This window comes from Miscanthus floridulus, chromosome 15, assembly GCF_019320115.1.
Source record: "Miscanthus floridulus cultivar M001 chromosome 15, ASM1932011v1, whole genome shotgun sequence".
Taxonomy (NCBI): domain Eukaryota; kingdom Viridiplantae; phylum Streptophyta; class Magnoliopsida; order Poales; family Poaceae; genus Miscanthus; species Miscanthus floridulus.
In genome coordinates this window covers 10872746-10886865 of record NC_089594.1, presented here as the reverse complement: position 1 = coordinate 10886865, position 14120 = coordinate 10872746, and the positions used below count along the sequence as shown (strand labels likewise).

General features: G+C 43.6%; 2 protein-coding genes across 2 annotated transcripts; one reads left to right on the top strand and one right to left on the bottom strand.

Annotated features, from left to right (window-relative positions):
* Window positions 1-4615: 4615 nt before the first annotated feature.
* On the top strand, window positions 4616-5683 carry LOC136509437 (uncharacterized). Its single transcript, XM_066504238.1, has one exon. The coding sequence runs from the start codon at window positions 4847-4849 to the stop codon at window positions 5243-5245; it is 399 nt and encodes a 132-aa protein (XP_066360335.1). The 5' UTR covers window positions 4616-4846; the 3' UTR covers window positions 5246-5683.
* A 962-nt stretch (window positions 5684-6645) lies between these two features.
* On the bottom strand, window positions 6646-8823 carry LOC136506625 (subtilisin-like protease). Its single transcript, XM_066501527.1, has one exon. The coding sequence runs from the start codon at window positions 8821-8823 to the stop codon at window positions 6646-6648; it is 2178 nt and encodes a 725-aa protein (XP_066357624.1).
* Window positions 8824-14120: the final 5297 nt, after the last annotated feature.

Below are 14120 nucleotides of genomic sequence, written 5' to 3'. Positions count from 1 at the left end.
TTTTTATTTGACAATTAGTGTTAATCATGGACTAATTAGGCTCAAAACGTTCGTCTCGCGATTTTCAACCAAACTGTGCAATTAGTTTTTTCGTCTACATTTAATGCTTCATGCACATATCGCAAGATTCAATGTGATGGCTACTGTAGCACTTTTTGGGAAAGTTTTTTTTTGAACTAAACACAACCTAATTTGATGCTCACTTCGTTTGTTCCTTTTCTGGTACATTGTTTTGTTTTTGTGGGGTCTTCTGAATTGTGAATCATGCTTTGAAGCTGCATCCCGTGTTGTACAAGTGTGCTGCTGTCTTTTTTGCCCTACGTTCCTTGATTACACTGTCTTTTCACTTGTGTTTCATAAGCTGGATGGTTGTTTGCACATGCTTTTAGTAGAGCACAAGGGGCAGCACAGGACCATTGGATGTCCTTTCACTTTCTGTGTTTCATTAGTCCTTTGTCTTGTTCAATTTTTTATGCTTTATCTCTGATACGATTTTTCATGTTCTCCGTCCTTGCACAATGTTTCTCCAGTCTGCATATAGATTACATATATGCTGATATGCCACTTGTTTCAAACCAATTATCAATAACTGGCAGCTCATCCTGATTTCTTGCAGCACCTTCAAGAAGAAAGCCCCCAATGGGCACCACGGACGTCAGGATCGATGTGAAGCCCAACAAGCACGTCTGGAGCAGTGGTATCCGGAGTGTACCGAGGCGCGTCCGCGTCAGGATCGCACGCAAGAGGAATGATGAGGAAGACGCCAAGGAAGAGCTCTACTCTCTGGTCACCGTTGCTGAGATCCCCCTGGAAGGGCCTCTCTGGTCTGGATCGCAGAAGCAGAGGAAGGTGGAGGCGTCGCGTTCGGACGGCGCCGCCGACTTGGCATCGTGCTGGTGCTGCCTACGACCCGGAACCGCCGCCCTCCCGCGCCCACGCACGTGCTGACGGCGAGGAGCCACCACGGGGCCGACCTGCAGGCTCGTGCACGCGGCCGCGGACAAGCTGCTGGACCCGAGCCCGCGCGCAGGCGCCAGACTGGCACTCTCGTACGCTTGCTCTTCCCCGCAGCACCGCAAGGATGGCCACGCCGACACCCTGCTTCATGGCTCGTTGGGAATGGCCGACGACTTCCTGTCTTGCTCTAATAGCTTGCCCTTGGAGCGTTCCGCACGGCTATAGGTACAGCCTCCTGGTCTTCCTGCAGAGACAGATTGCGACACGTTTATCAGTGCATGCATTTACTTATACAGTTTGTTAACCGATGTTCTACATGCATTCTTATACATTGAAGATTTTTTTGTCCCACACAAAAGATTATATCGAAATATTTTTTATGGCGTTACATCTGTCATCATTATGAACCATTTGGTCCCAAAATTTTGAATATTTATCAATATTAAATCTGAGTTCAAATAATTAAAAGTTGTGCCAAATATGTTTGACCAAATTTAATCAATTGTCAGTATACAATAAAAAAAGTATAATTCCAAATCAGGGTAAAATCATAATTAGGCATAACAAACAGGGGCAAAATCGCATGGGCATTCATGTCCTTTTGTACAAAGTTTAACACCGTTAGGGGTGGATGACGGAGCAGGGGCAAACTGGTGCTTCGTTTTGAAATCATAGGGGTAAATTCACAAAGTCAAAAAAATAGGGGTAAATCACAATTTTGATACAAAACAGGGTACAAACGCAAGAGCCCCTAATAAAAGAAGAAAAATCCATTTCGAAAAAAAGAAGAAAATGTTAGAAAGGTCGTTCCGTCGATGCCAGTATATAAGAGTGTTGAAAGTTTTTTTATATATATATCAACAAGGACCGCAACGTTAATTTGTAAATTTGGTACTCCACTGTTTTCAAATTATAAAACATCTTGACTTATTTAGATACCTCACTACTTTTAGTACGTATCTAAACATAATGTATATAAATGGATCTAAAAAAACTAGCAAAAGGTATACAAGAGTGACAGGCAGTACTTCAAAAACAAATTATTAGGAATCTAAAAAATGAACCATGGTATGTAACATTAAGGCTTTCCTAATGTTCCACGGTGATGTACTACCTCAACTCCTTAGAACACACGACGTAAACCTGTACTAAAGCTAGCTTCACGTGTGTGAGGCCAGTTTTGGTGGGGGTTTATGGCAGTTTTATGTTACTGTTTTTAAGGCTCCCATGAGTTGAAAACTACCCACTTTGTCCCAAAATAGAAATAATTCTTGCTTCCGGAGAAGTCAATTTCTTTGAACTTTGACCAATTATGTATAAAAAATATTAATATTTATAGTACATAATTAGTATCATTAGATAGATCGTTGAATATACTTCCATAATAAATTTATTTAGAGATATAAATGTTGCACACATTTTCTAGAAAACCTAGTCAAAGTTGAGAAAGTTTGACCCGCACGTATCCCATAACGTTCTTCTTTTTGGGACGGAGGGAGTATGTAGACAAGTTTTATCCCCGTGAAACTCATTTCACCCCATTGAACTTACATGATCTCTCTTCATCTGTACTACGCCACATCAGCTTATTTTATGTCTAAATTCGCATGAAAGCCCTAGTGACAGTGGCCTACAAATAAAATTCTAATGGGGTGTTTGGTTGCCGCTCCTAAATTTTAGTCGCTGTCCCATCGGATGTTTAGACATATGCATGGAGTATTAAATATAGACTAATTATGAAACTAATTACATAGTTTGCGACTAATTTGCGAGACGAATCTTTTGAGCCTAATTAGCCCATGATTTGACAATATTTTGCTACAGTAAATATGTGCTAATGACGGGTTGATTAGGCTTAAAAAATCCGTCTCGTGGAGTACTGACGAATTATTTAATTTATTTTTTTATTAGTATTCAAACACCCCATACAACATCCTCCCGACACACTTCCTAAATTTTAGTAGCTCGATCCAAACAACCCTTAAGAGTACCACCTATCCATTGCTCTTATAAAGAAAAAGTGCATGCATTTCTCAGGCCACCATTTTTTTAGCATTAGCTTATGCCTTGTGTCAGTTGAGCATTAGAGCTTCTCCAACGCTACAACATGGAGTGCTGCCCCCAAGCCCCCAAAGGCCACGTCCGCTTTTGGTCCTCTATGTCACAGTGAATGGTAGCTCTGTAGCGCGCCAGACTGTCTTGCAGGAGATACAACGGTTTCGTCTGACAAAGGTAGGAGGAAGCGGGCAGGAGTGCGTTGTGATGTTGCGGGACGGTGGCTTGCTCTGTAAAACGTCAGAAAACTATGAAGGAAGAAGAGAGATGCCAGTGCACCAAGCCCGGCCTAGTATAGTATTGCAGCAGGTGGATTAGGCCCGTGGTAGTTTGCATCGACCTTCCTTCCATGCCTATGTGTATTCCTTTTTCTTTTTTCTTTTTTGTTCAAGCTAACACACTTATTAGCCCGCGTTAGGTCAGCCTTAGGGCACCATATAAGGCCACGTTGATTTGGACTCACGGTGCAGATTTGGAATCTGAGGCTGCTAGCCACGTTGTGGCGTTGGGCGTGGCCTTAGCTTCCATTCTTGAGCATCAGCGATGCCATGCACGAGGATGGTGGTGCCATGGGGCCGGGAGGAGATCGAGCACGGTGGCCGGCCTCCCGCCGGGTGCTGCCGGCCGCCGCTGCTTCCTGCTTGTGCTGTAGTTTTGGTGGTCGATGCGGCCGGAGCGCGCCTGGTGGCCGGCAGCAGAAATGGTCATTGTGTCTCCGGCGGCAGACTGGCAGTGGCTGTTTTGCACTGTCATGGGTTTCTTCGGCCCAGCTCACTGTGCGCCCCGAACTGAATTCAGCCTATTCCAAGGAGGCCCACCACACCCACAAGTTTTTATATAGTGTTTGACGATTGAATATCGCTACGGAAATTAATTTCATTTTTCCTCTCAACAACTCCTCTGTTCCGACGTCACCACACGGCCCGGATACCCTGTGACTTTCGTGCCTTGTGATCCACACGGTTGTCCTCTTGGAGAGAGTCTATTTTAAGTCCCACAGTTTGCACAAGTAAAATAAATAAATAAAGAGAAGAATCCTGATGATGGTAAATAAAACATTTGAAGAAGAAACCAGCCAACCATCTCTATATTTTTGATGCACCATGCATGCTATTGTTATTACGACGAAATGGCCGGTAATACGTTTCAGGCTTTCAGCTCGAGGTAGGCAGGGCAGAACGCGTCGTTCGTTACCTGGCAGGTACGGTGCTGGGTCATTGTTGCGTTGACTGAGCTGAGCTGAGCTGAGCTGAGCTGAGCACAAACGGACACGGTAGGTCGGTAGGGAGCTACTAGGGGCGTAGCGTTCGCGCGGTGACGACGCTTCAGCGAGTCAGCGACGACTGCATTGCTCGTCGTGCACACGTCTTCCTTGCTTCCTTCCTTTTGTCTCTCTCGGGGAGAAGAAAGTCCACGCTCTCTCTCTCTGTCTTCCCACCAGCTTTGCGCCAGCTTCCACTGCATTTGCTTCACACGTCTTTGATCCGATGCCTGCTTCTTCCTTCTATCCATGGAGATACTATTCACAATGCAAGCTAAGCTAGCAAAACGCGCTTTACTAAAACAAAGACACACGGTGGCGTTCAGTCATTGACACGCGGTTTCCCTTCATTTCGGCTCCTTGGTCTCCAAGCCACTGCACCGCCGGTCAGTCACCGCCAGCTATATAAAATCTCCTCTCCTACCTTACCTTCTCCATCACACATTCCACTTTCCACCGAACGACGACCACCCTCACCCGTCTCTCTCCATCATCCAGATCCACGCGCGCACCAGCTAGCTACTCCTCCTCCTGACGACGACTCCACCGCTGCCGTCCTTCGCATCCGCAACAATGGCCTTCACAACAACCAAGCAGCAGCGGCTCCGGCTCCGGCCGCCCCGCGGCAGCAGCTTCGTCCTCGCCGCGCCCACGCTCGTCGTCCTCCTCCTCCTCATCTTCCTCGCCGTCTTCGCGCAGCCTTCCAGCTGCAGGCCTCTGCCTGCCGACGACCACCGACACAACAACGGCGTCGTCAAGGCCGCCGCCGCCACCGACGTGATACTTCTACCTCTACTACCCGCCGACGCCGAGACGACGACGATGGTCGTCGCGGCACCGTCGTCCGGGCCCAGAGAGGACGATGAGTATCGGCGGCGGCATGGGCTCGCCGGCGGCCGCCACCAGTGGCTGCTCAACAAGAAGCCCCGAGGGAAAGCGCCGCCCTCCGCCCCCAGCAAACGCACCAACTGATGTTTCAGTTCATCTTGACTCTTCTCTTGAGCATATATGCTTTCCAGCGAGGCAAAATGTTTTTCTCTTTTCCTTTTTCTTTTCTTTTCTTTTCTTTTCTTTTTTCTTTATTATTTTAGGCTCTGTAACTGTCCTGCGTGCCTGACATGAGGACGCGGCAGATGACACACTGATAGTCTAGTAGTTTTCCTATTCCATTCATTCCTTTTTTTTTGGGCTCGACACAGTCTACAGGATGTAAATATAGATACAGATACCTGGTATAAGTATATACTGAGTTCAACCGTGTCTTTGTACCATGCATGTAATCTTATATATACTGCATCCTTGAGTAACTTTTATTTATCCTTGTCCGTGAACTCTCTATTCACCTAACTAGTCCATGATTGTAAATTTATACTTCCTTCAATTAAATATACAGTACTAAATGATTGTAAATTCACCTTTCGGCTGGCTGATTTTCGGCTGCTGCTGATTTATTGTGAGAGGAAAATATTATTCCATAACTGAAAAGTAGTGCTGATTTTGGCTGATAAGCTCAAGCGAACAGGGCAGTTTGTGCTATAACTTCATTAACTTGTATAACTCTGAGATCTGTATTGTAAATATAGTTTGATAAAAGACTGGCATGCTAATTACATTCAGTATAAAAAAACAAGTTTTATATGTAACCATTTTCTAAGACCATATAAGTGTTGCGACTTGTGACCCTAAAGTTGTAAAATTTGATAGATTCATATACTTTTTGTAACCGGAGAAGTATATGCGACAATATCCGTCCTCCAGTTATTACATTAAAAAAGAAAAGGGAATTGGGAAAGATGAGGCCGATCGAGATGCATGTTCTTGTCCTTGGATCAAGCGAGCGAGACCGGCAAGTAGGGGAGGGCATTTGGGTCAACTATTTTTACCTCTGCATGCATGGCTGACCTGCGAGACACGCAAGCCTTCTCCACTCCACCAGCCGTGCCCGTGCCGCAGGAAAGGGGCCCACGCCGGCGGGGACAGCGAGTCGACAGTGCCGGACTGCCGGTGCGTGGGCGCGAGTTTTACGCGCTTTCCCTTTTCACAAACAGTGGCGTGTGCTGTGTGCATGCATCATTTATTTATTTTTCTTTCTTTTCTTAACACCGCACTTTGTGCAGGCCGCACCAGCCATGCTGGCTCGCCTTGCCCAACGCCCATGTCGGCCATGCCCACACCACCGTCGCCGCACCAAGCTAGCCTCTTCCTCTTGTGTCGTCCAGAAACAAGGAGAGAGAGAGGGTGATATATATGGAACGAAGCTATAGAAACCTTGCAGGTTGGGACCGCCCTGAAGATGGCAGTATTAATAAACTTACTTATAATTTAATATTAATAGCAAGCTTGCAAGCAAGTCCTAAACTCACTAAGTTACATTAGAATATTACAATGGGGCTCCTCACAGCTTGCTTCCCAAACAGCCATGTGAAGCTTCCCTCTGCATGCTTAATTTCATTGGCATCCCAGCTTAAACTCACAACAAATGTTTTCACCTCTTTCGCCTTGGTAAATTCTAGCTTATTTGGTGAAATCGATGCTGTTACTCCCTTCGGCATAGCAATGTCCACAGTGTAGGTCGAACTTGCCTCGCCGACATTGGTGACCGTCCTATTCACCACAAGTTTCGCATTCACCGCAATCGAAGGATAGTTCAGCTCAGCTTCGGTGATTTTTCTTCCTTTCCTGCAGGCATCCTTCTGATGGGTGACTGTCTCAACTTCAAAATCTGTGTAGCCAAGCCCGCATAGGTACAGAACATATTGCTCCTCGTCGGTGTCATAGATTAGACCTGGATTGATAGCGCGAGAAGGGTTAACATGCCCAGCGCCTATGCTGAAATGACCAGCTGGACTGAATTTTTCATCTAGGATCGGCTTCTTGTTACCATCTACTGTGTAGGCTGTTGTCATGATTGCTGATTTGATTGCTGCAGGTGACCAATCTGGATGAACACTCTTGATAATAGCTGCGATTCCACTGAGGTGAGGTGCAGACATTGATGTTCCAGAAATGGAATTGAACTTCATAGAGTTTGCACTTGTTGTTGGTGGTCCAACTTTGAATGGCCAAGCTGCAATGACATTCACTCCTGGTCCAATGATGTCAGGCTTAAGAACACCAGGGCTTGCTGTGCTTGGACCACGAGAAGAGAAGAAAGCAACTACAGGAGCTGGAGTCGTTCCCAATGATGTTCCCTCGTAGACAATTGAGGCTGTTGGCTTGCTGCTAGAGTTCTTAGCATACTCTCTAATGACAGCAGCATCTATGGGATTCACATAAGATGCTGGGAGGACATGTGGTTCAGCAAAAGTATTGTGCCCACTCACTTGTTTTCCAAATACTATCATCCCAGCACCGCCGGCTTCCTGGACAGTTTTTCCAATTCGGATGCCAGAGCTACCAGAACCATCAAGATCACAAGCAACAACCTTCCCTTTAACATTCCCAGAATCTAGCGTATACGCTAGTGGCAAAGAAACAAGGTTAGAGGGTTGGTAGGCTGACTCACCAACGAATGAGCGGCCATCACCTAGCTTGACAATAGCTTTCATCTGTCGGTCCATTGTACTCGCACCAACCGTTAGGACCCAAGGCTCCTCGTTGCTTAGGGTGCCAGATGATGGACCTGAATTTCCAGCAGAACAACTGACAAATATCCCTTTCCGCATGGCAGAAAATGTGCCAGTTGCCATTAGTTCTCGATGGAATGGTCGTGACCGACCACCAAGTGATATAGACAATATGTCAACACCATCAGAAATTGCTGCATCTAGTCCAGCCACTATATCTGAGTTCCAACATCCGAATTCGCTGCACACTCGATACATAGCAAGGTGTGCATGTGGGGCCATGCCAGCCGCGGTACCATTTCCATTGCCAAGCACACTTGCACCTTCTACGAATTGTCCGGCAGCTGTGCTCGCAGTGTGTGTACCATGGCCAGCATTATCCACGGGAGGCACATGACCTCTAGAAAATGATCGGCCGCCAATCAACTTTTTGTTGCATTTGGCATCTCCAAAGTCACAAGACCCGCGCCACTTTGCTGGAGGTGGCTTCATTCCATCATCATGAAACGAGGGGTGTGACATGTCTATCCCTGTATCTAGTAAGCCTATGATGCTTCCCCCACCCATTCCTATGCTATTCCAAGCTCCTCCATTGGACCTTAGCCCAAGGAAGTCAGGTGTATGGGTTGTCAAGAGTGGTATAAGGTAATCCTCGTATACATTAAGGACCCCATCTCTTTTTGTAATGTACTCTACCTCAACTTTCGTGAGGTTCACAGCAAAGCCGAGAATGGCTTCTCTATAGGTATAGATGAATGGTGTATGAGGCCTAGATGCACTCATCGATGATGGTGGGAGGAATGATCTATACCATGTCTCAAGGTTTGAAGAGCTCATATCAGGGGAAAAGTTTGGTGGAAGGCGCACACGCACAATATATGTCCGTCGGATAGAAATTTCAGAATTCGCATGGGTTGGCGTGGTGTATACTAGAAGGCCTACAAGAACAAGCATTGCCAATGGGAGTCTTAGATTAAGATCCATGGTTGGCCAAAAGCTAGAAACTATAGATGTGAGAAATGTGTCCATAGATCTTTTCTACTGACCTATTTATAGAAAATTTAAAGCATCAATATGTGTTCCACTTAATGATTTCAATTATTTTAGTATCTATGAGTTTGTTCTTAACAATAATGGTTGCAGATATTTTCTATTAAGAATGATGATTATGGATATAGTTGGAACTTATTTTTATTCCATAGCTTCTAACATAATCTGGCCATTTATTGCAAGAGATATATATTTTTCTAATATATGGATACTTTTGATGTATTATAGTGTTTCGAACTAGAGACAATATTTTTGGATATCCTTTTACTAATACAATGGCTACTAGAAAGATTTATTTTCTTTTGTTTCTGCTTAAAAGTATGCTCATATTTATTACTACAGGAAGACTTTTATTAGATTTGACATTACTGATAGCATTTATAACTATATATGCATTTCAGCATTACCTACTTCATATCCTTGGAAGTTGTAATAATATTTATCACAGGAGATAGTTTCATTAATAATGTTATGACCATGGATTCATATGGCAATGGTTCTAGAACTTTAATTGATGCTAAAATAGATTTATCACTTAACACAAAGTATGCATTGGTGCATTGGATTGCTATGCAATTAATTTGAATATTTATCAGAAAAGATATACATAGGTGAATTCTTTTGCATCCTTATATCATTCAAGCTATTTTTACTGAACGCCTTTGAAATTAACATGGCAATTAAAACATAACTATATGAAAATGAACGCATAGTTATTAAACACAACAAAATATGTATTATCATCATGAGTCTTGTTGGACTTTTTTTTTGTAATGTAGAGTTTTTAAAGCATCAATATGTGTTCCACTTAATAATTTCAATTATTTTAGTATCTTTGAGTTTTTTCTTAACAATAATGGTTGTAGATATTTTCTATTAATAATGATGGTTATGGATATAGTTGGAACTTATTTTTATTCCATAGCTTCTAACAAAATTTGGGCATTTGTTACTAGAGATATATATCTTTCTAATATATGGATACTCTTGATGTATTATAATGTTTCGTATTAGAGAAATATATTTTTGGATATCCTTTTACTAATACGATGACTACTAGAAAGATTTGTTTTGTTTTGTTTTGTTTTGTTCCTGCTTAAAAGTAGTAATGCTCACATTTATTACTATAGGAAGACTTTTAGTAGATTCTACATTAATGTTAGCATTTATAACTATATATGCATTTCAACATTGCCTATTCCATAACCTTCTTGAAAGTTGTAATATCTATCACAGGAGATAGTTTCATTAATAATGTTATGACCATGGATTCATATGCTAAAATAGATTTATCACTTAACACAAAGTATGCATTGGTGCATTGGATTACTATGCAATTAATTTGAATATTTATCAAAAAAGATATACATAGGTGGATTCTTTTGCATCCTTTTATCATTCAAGCTATTTTTATTGAACGCCTTTGAAATTAACATGGCAATTAAAATGATAACTATATGAAAATGAACACATAGTTATTAAACACAACAAAATATGTATTATCATCATGTGTCTTGTTGGACTTTTTTTTGTAATGTAAAGTTCTTAAGTAATAGTGTACTATGACTATTTTTTCTTTTATTTGTTCTTATAACTAACTAGTACTTACAAATGTAGGTCGACTTTGCTTTTTAATAGATTCAACATCACTATTGGTATTTATAACTACATAAAATTTGGGTCCTGGTACTAAAATCCCTTGAAAGCTGTATGTATTTAGGAAAAGAAACATTTTCTTGATGCTATGTTACTGGTTACTTTATGGAAACTAATATATGACCTGTCAGGGGTACATAACCGGGGTACCCCATGATGCGCTTAGAAAGTCCCTTGGGGGCATCCCAGCTGGCCACGGTCCAGCAAACCACGGCCCGCCTCGACCAGTCTTCCCCTACGATGTACGAGGCCTGCCTCGACCGCTCTCGTCTCCCGACCATGCACCGTGCAGCCTCCTCAACCACCTCTAGCTCTGACCGACTCAGGAAGGACGGGAGGTGGGTAAGTCATTAAATGCACCTGCCCGAACGGGAAGCGCACGTGCACTTACACTCCTCTAGGTACAAAGAAGGACGACCACCCCTCAGACCGCCAGGTACTGGGGCGAAGCGTCACCCCTCGGGCCATGCCCATATGATAGATAAAACAACACCAGGCCTCAGCTACATCACCACGCGTGTGAAAGCTCTAGTTTGGTTTTGGTTAATTGATGAAACCCTAAGTGCTTACCTAGTTTATCAAAGTGATTATGAGATAGGTAGCACTACTCCAAGTGATGAAGCAATGACGAAGATCATGACAATGGTGATAGCATGGTGATGATCAAATGCTTGAACTTGGAAAAGAAGAAAGAGAAAAACAAAAGGCTCAAGGCAAAGGTATATAATGTAGGAGCTATTTTGTTTTAGTGATCAAGACACTTAGTGAGTATGATCACATTTAGGATAGATAGCCGTACTATTAAGAGGAGTGAAACTCGTATCAAAATACGGTTATCAAAGTGCCACTAGATGCTCTAACTCATTGCATATGCATTTAGGATCTAGTGGAGTGCTAACACCCTTGAAAATGTTTGTGAAAATATGCTAATACATGTGCACAAGGTGATACACTTGGTGGTTGGCACATTGGAGCAAGGGTGAAGAAGTTAGAAGTGAAAACAAGTTGGTCGCAAAGATGCTGGCATCGGTCAACTGACCGGACGCTGGGTCTGAAAGCACCAGACGCTGGCAGCATGCGTCCGGTCGAACTGGTCGGTTGGCACAGTACCTAGGGTATTGCACCGGACGCTGGTCTAGGTCCGGTCAAGGTGGACCGGACGCATCCGGTCAGAGAAATACGCCTCGGGGAGCTTACTGGAAATGACCGGACGCTGGGGCTTCAGCGTCCGGTCAGTTTTGTCGGTGCGTCTGGTCAGTTTCGTAGCCGTTGGAATCTGACGAACAGCGTTTGAAGCAAGTGACGCGTGGCATCCATCGGGAGACCGGACGCTGAGTCCAGGGTCTGGTCAGTATGACCGGAGCGTCCGGTCAGAGCGCGTTTTGCCCAGTGAAGGGGTATAACGGCTCTATTTGATTGGGGCTCTATTTATAGCCCCATGGCCGGCTCAAGGGTTATCTCTTGCACATTTTCATTGACATAGCAACCTTGTGAGCTTAGCCAAAGACCTCCCACTCATCTCCATCATTGATCCATCATCATTGTGAGATTGGGAGAGAATCCAAGTGCATTGCTTGAGTGATTGCATCTAGAGGCACTTGGTATTCATGTTGCGCTGTGGATTTCTCTTGTTTCTCTTGGTGGTTGCCACCACCTAGACGATTGGAGCAGTGGTGAAGGATCGGCACGAGTTGGTGATTGTTCGTGGCCCCCTTCGGTGATTGTAAGGGGAGTTGTACCTTCCCCGGCGGAGTGCTGAAAGGTAACTCTAGTAAATTGCTCGTGTCATTGAGTTACCTCACTTGTGGGTCGGTTCTTGTGGTGTCCTATCGTGTGGACGAGGTTTGTGAAACACCTCTTAGCCGCCGAACCACCAAGTGTTGGTCGACACAACGGGGACGTAGCGTGTTGGCAAGCACGTGAACCTCGGGAGAAAATCGATTGTCTCTTGTCATTTGCTTTCTCCCGGTGATTGGTTTGATCTTCATCTTGTGATTGGTTCATCCCCTATACGGCGGTATAATCACCCTACTTACTTGATTACATTCTTGCAAACTAGTTGATACAAGCTCTTTAGAGTAATTAGAATTGAGAGCTTGCTTAGTTGTTTACATTCATCTAGTTGAGCTCTTGAGAGTAGCAAGTTTGTGTGCCTAAGTAATCATTGCAACTAGAATTGTTGGATAGGTGGCTTGCAACCCTTGTAGAGCTAGAGCAAGTTTGCATTACGCTATTTGTCATACTAATCAAATTGCTCTAGTTGATTTATAGATTTTTAAATAGGCTATTCACCTCCCCTCTAGCCATATTAGGACCTTTCAAGTGGTATCGGAGCCGTGGTCACCGTTTGATTAAAGGCTTAACAACCTCGGTGTCAAATTATGGCTCAAGTTGTGTTCAACCATGTGGGGGGCAAACCACCATTCTTTGATGGCACATGCTATGGTTATTGGAAGAGAAAGATGAGGATGTATCTTGGTTCAATCAATGATCAAGTATGGGAAGTGACCAAGAATGACTATGCTATCATTGATCCCAATGATCCAACAAATCAAGATAAGATCTACAAGCAATGCAATACAATGGCTCTCAACACCATATACAATGCCATTGATTCCAAGGTGTTTGAGCAAATCAAGGATTGTGATAGAGCAAATGAGGTGTGAAAGAGATTGGAGGAAACATATGAGGGCACACTGGCGGTGAAGAGTGGTAAGTTATACATTCTCAAGGACTAGTTGACAAGTTTCAAGATGAAGGAAGAAGAGAGCATCCTAGAGATGTTCCATCGATTGTAAGTCATTGTCAACGACTTGAAGGTATTGGGAGAGAAGATCAAAGATGATGATGTCTCCCACCGATTCTTAATGTGCTTACCTCCAAGATTTGAGATGTTAAGATTGCTCATCATAAGAGGAGGATTGAAAGACATTACCCCCAACCAAGTACTAGGTGATGTCATGACACAAGAGACATACCATGTGGAAAGGGAGGGGGATGACAAGGAGGACAAGAAGGAAGAAGAGGACAAGAAGAAGAAAAGCATAGCATTCATGGCTAGTTCATCATTATACAAAAACAAGGGCAAGTCCAAGAAAGAATCAAGTGATGATGAAGATCTAAGTGATATTGATAATGAGGCCATGGCTCTCTTTGTGTGCAAAATGGGCAAGTTCATGAAGAAGAAGGGCTATGGTGCAAGAAAGAGAAGAGATCACACCAAGAAGAAAGAGTATGTGAGAAGATGCTACAATTGCAAGAGCCCCGATCATGTAGTAGCAAATTGTCCATACAATAGTGACAATGATGAAGATGAGAAGAAGAAGCACAAGGAGGATAAGAAAGAAAAGAAGGAAAAGAAGGAGAAGAGAATGACCTTCCAAAAGAAGAAGAAGGGTGGAGGCTATGTAGTCACTTGGGATAGTGATGGCTCATCGGATAGTGATGACTCTAGTGATGATGGCAAGAAGTCTATCAAGAGAGCACTAGCAAGCATCACCATCAATGACAAGCCCTCCATCTTCGACACTCCATCAACATGCTTCATGGCAAAGCCTACCAAGGTAAAATATGAT

Bases quoted from the DNA above. Each gene is read 5' to 3' on its own strand.
- LOC136509437 (XM_066504238.1), top strand. From the start codon at position 4,847: ATGGCCTTCACAACAACCAAGCAGCAGCGGCTCCGGCTCCGGCCGCCC.
- LOC136506625 (XM_066501527.1), bottom strand. From the start codon at position 8,823: ATGGATCTTAATCTAAGACTCCCATTGGCAATGCTTGTTCTTGTAGGC.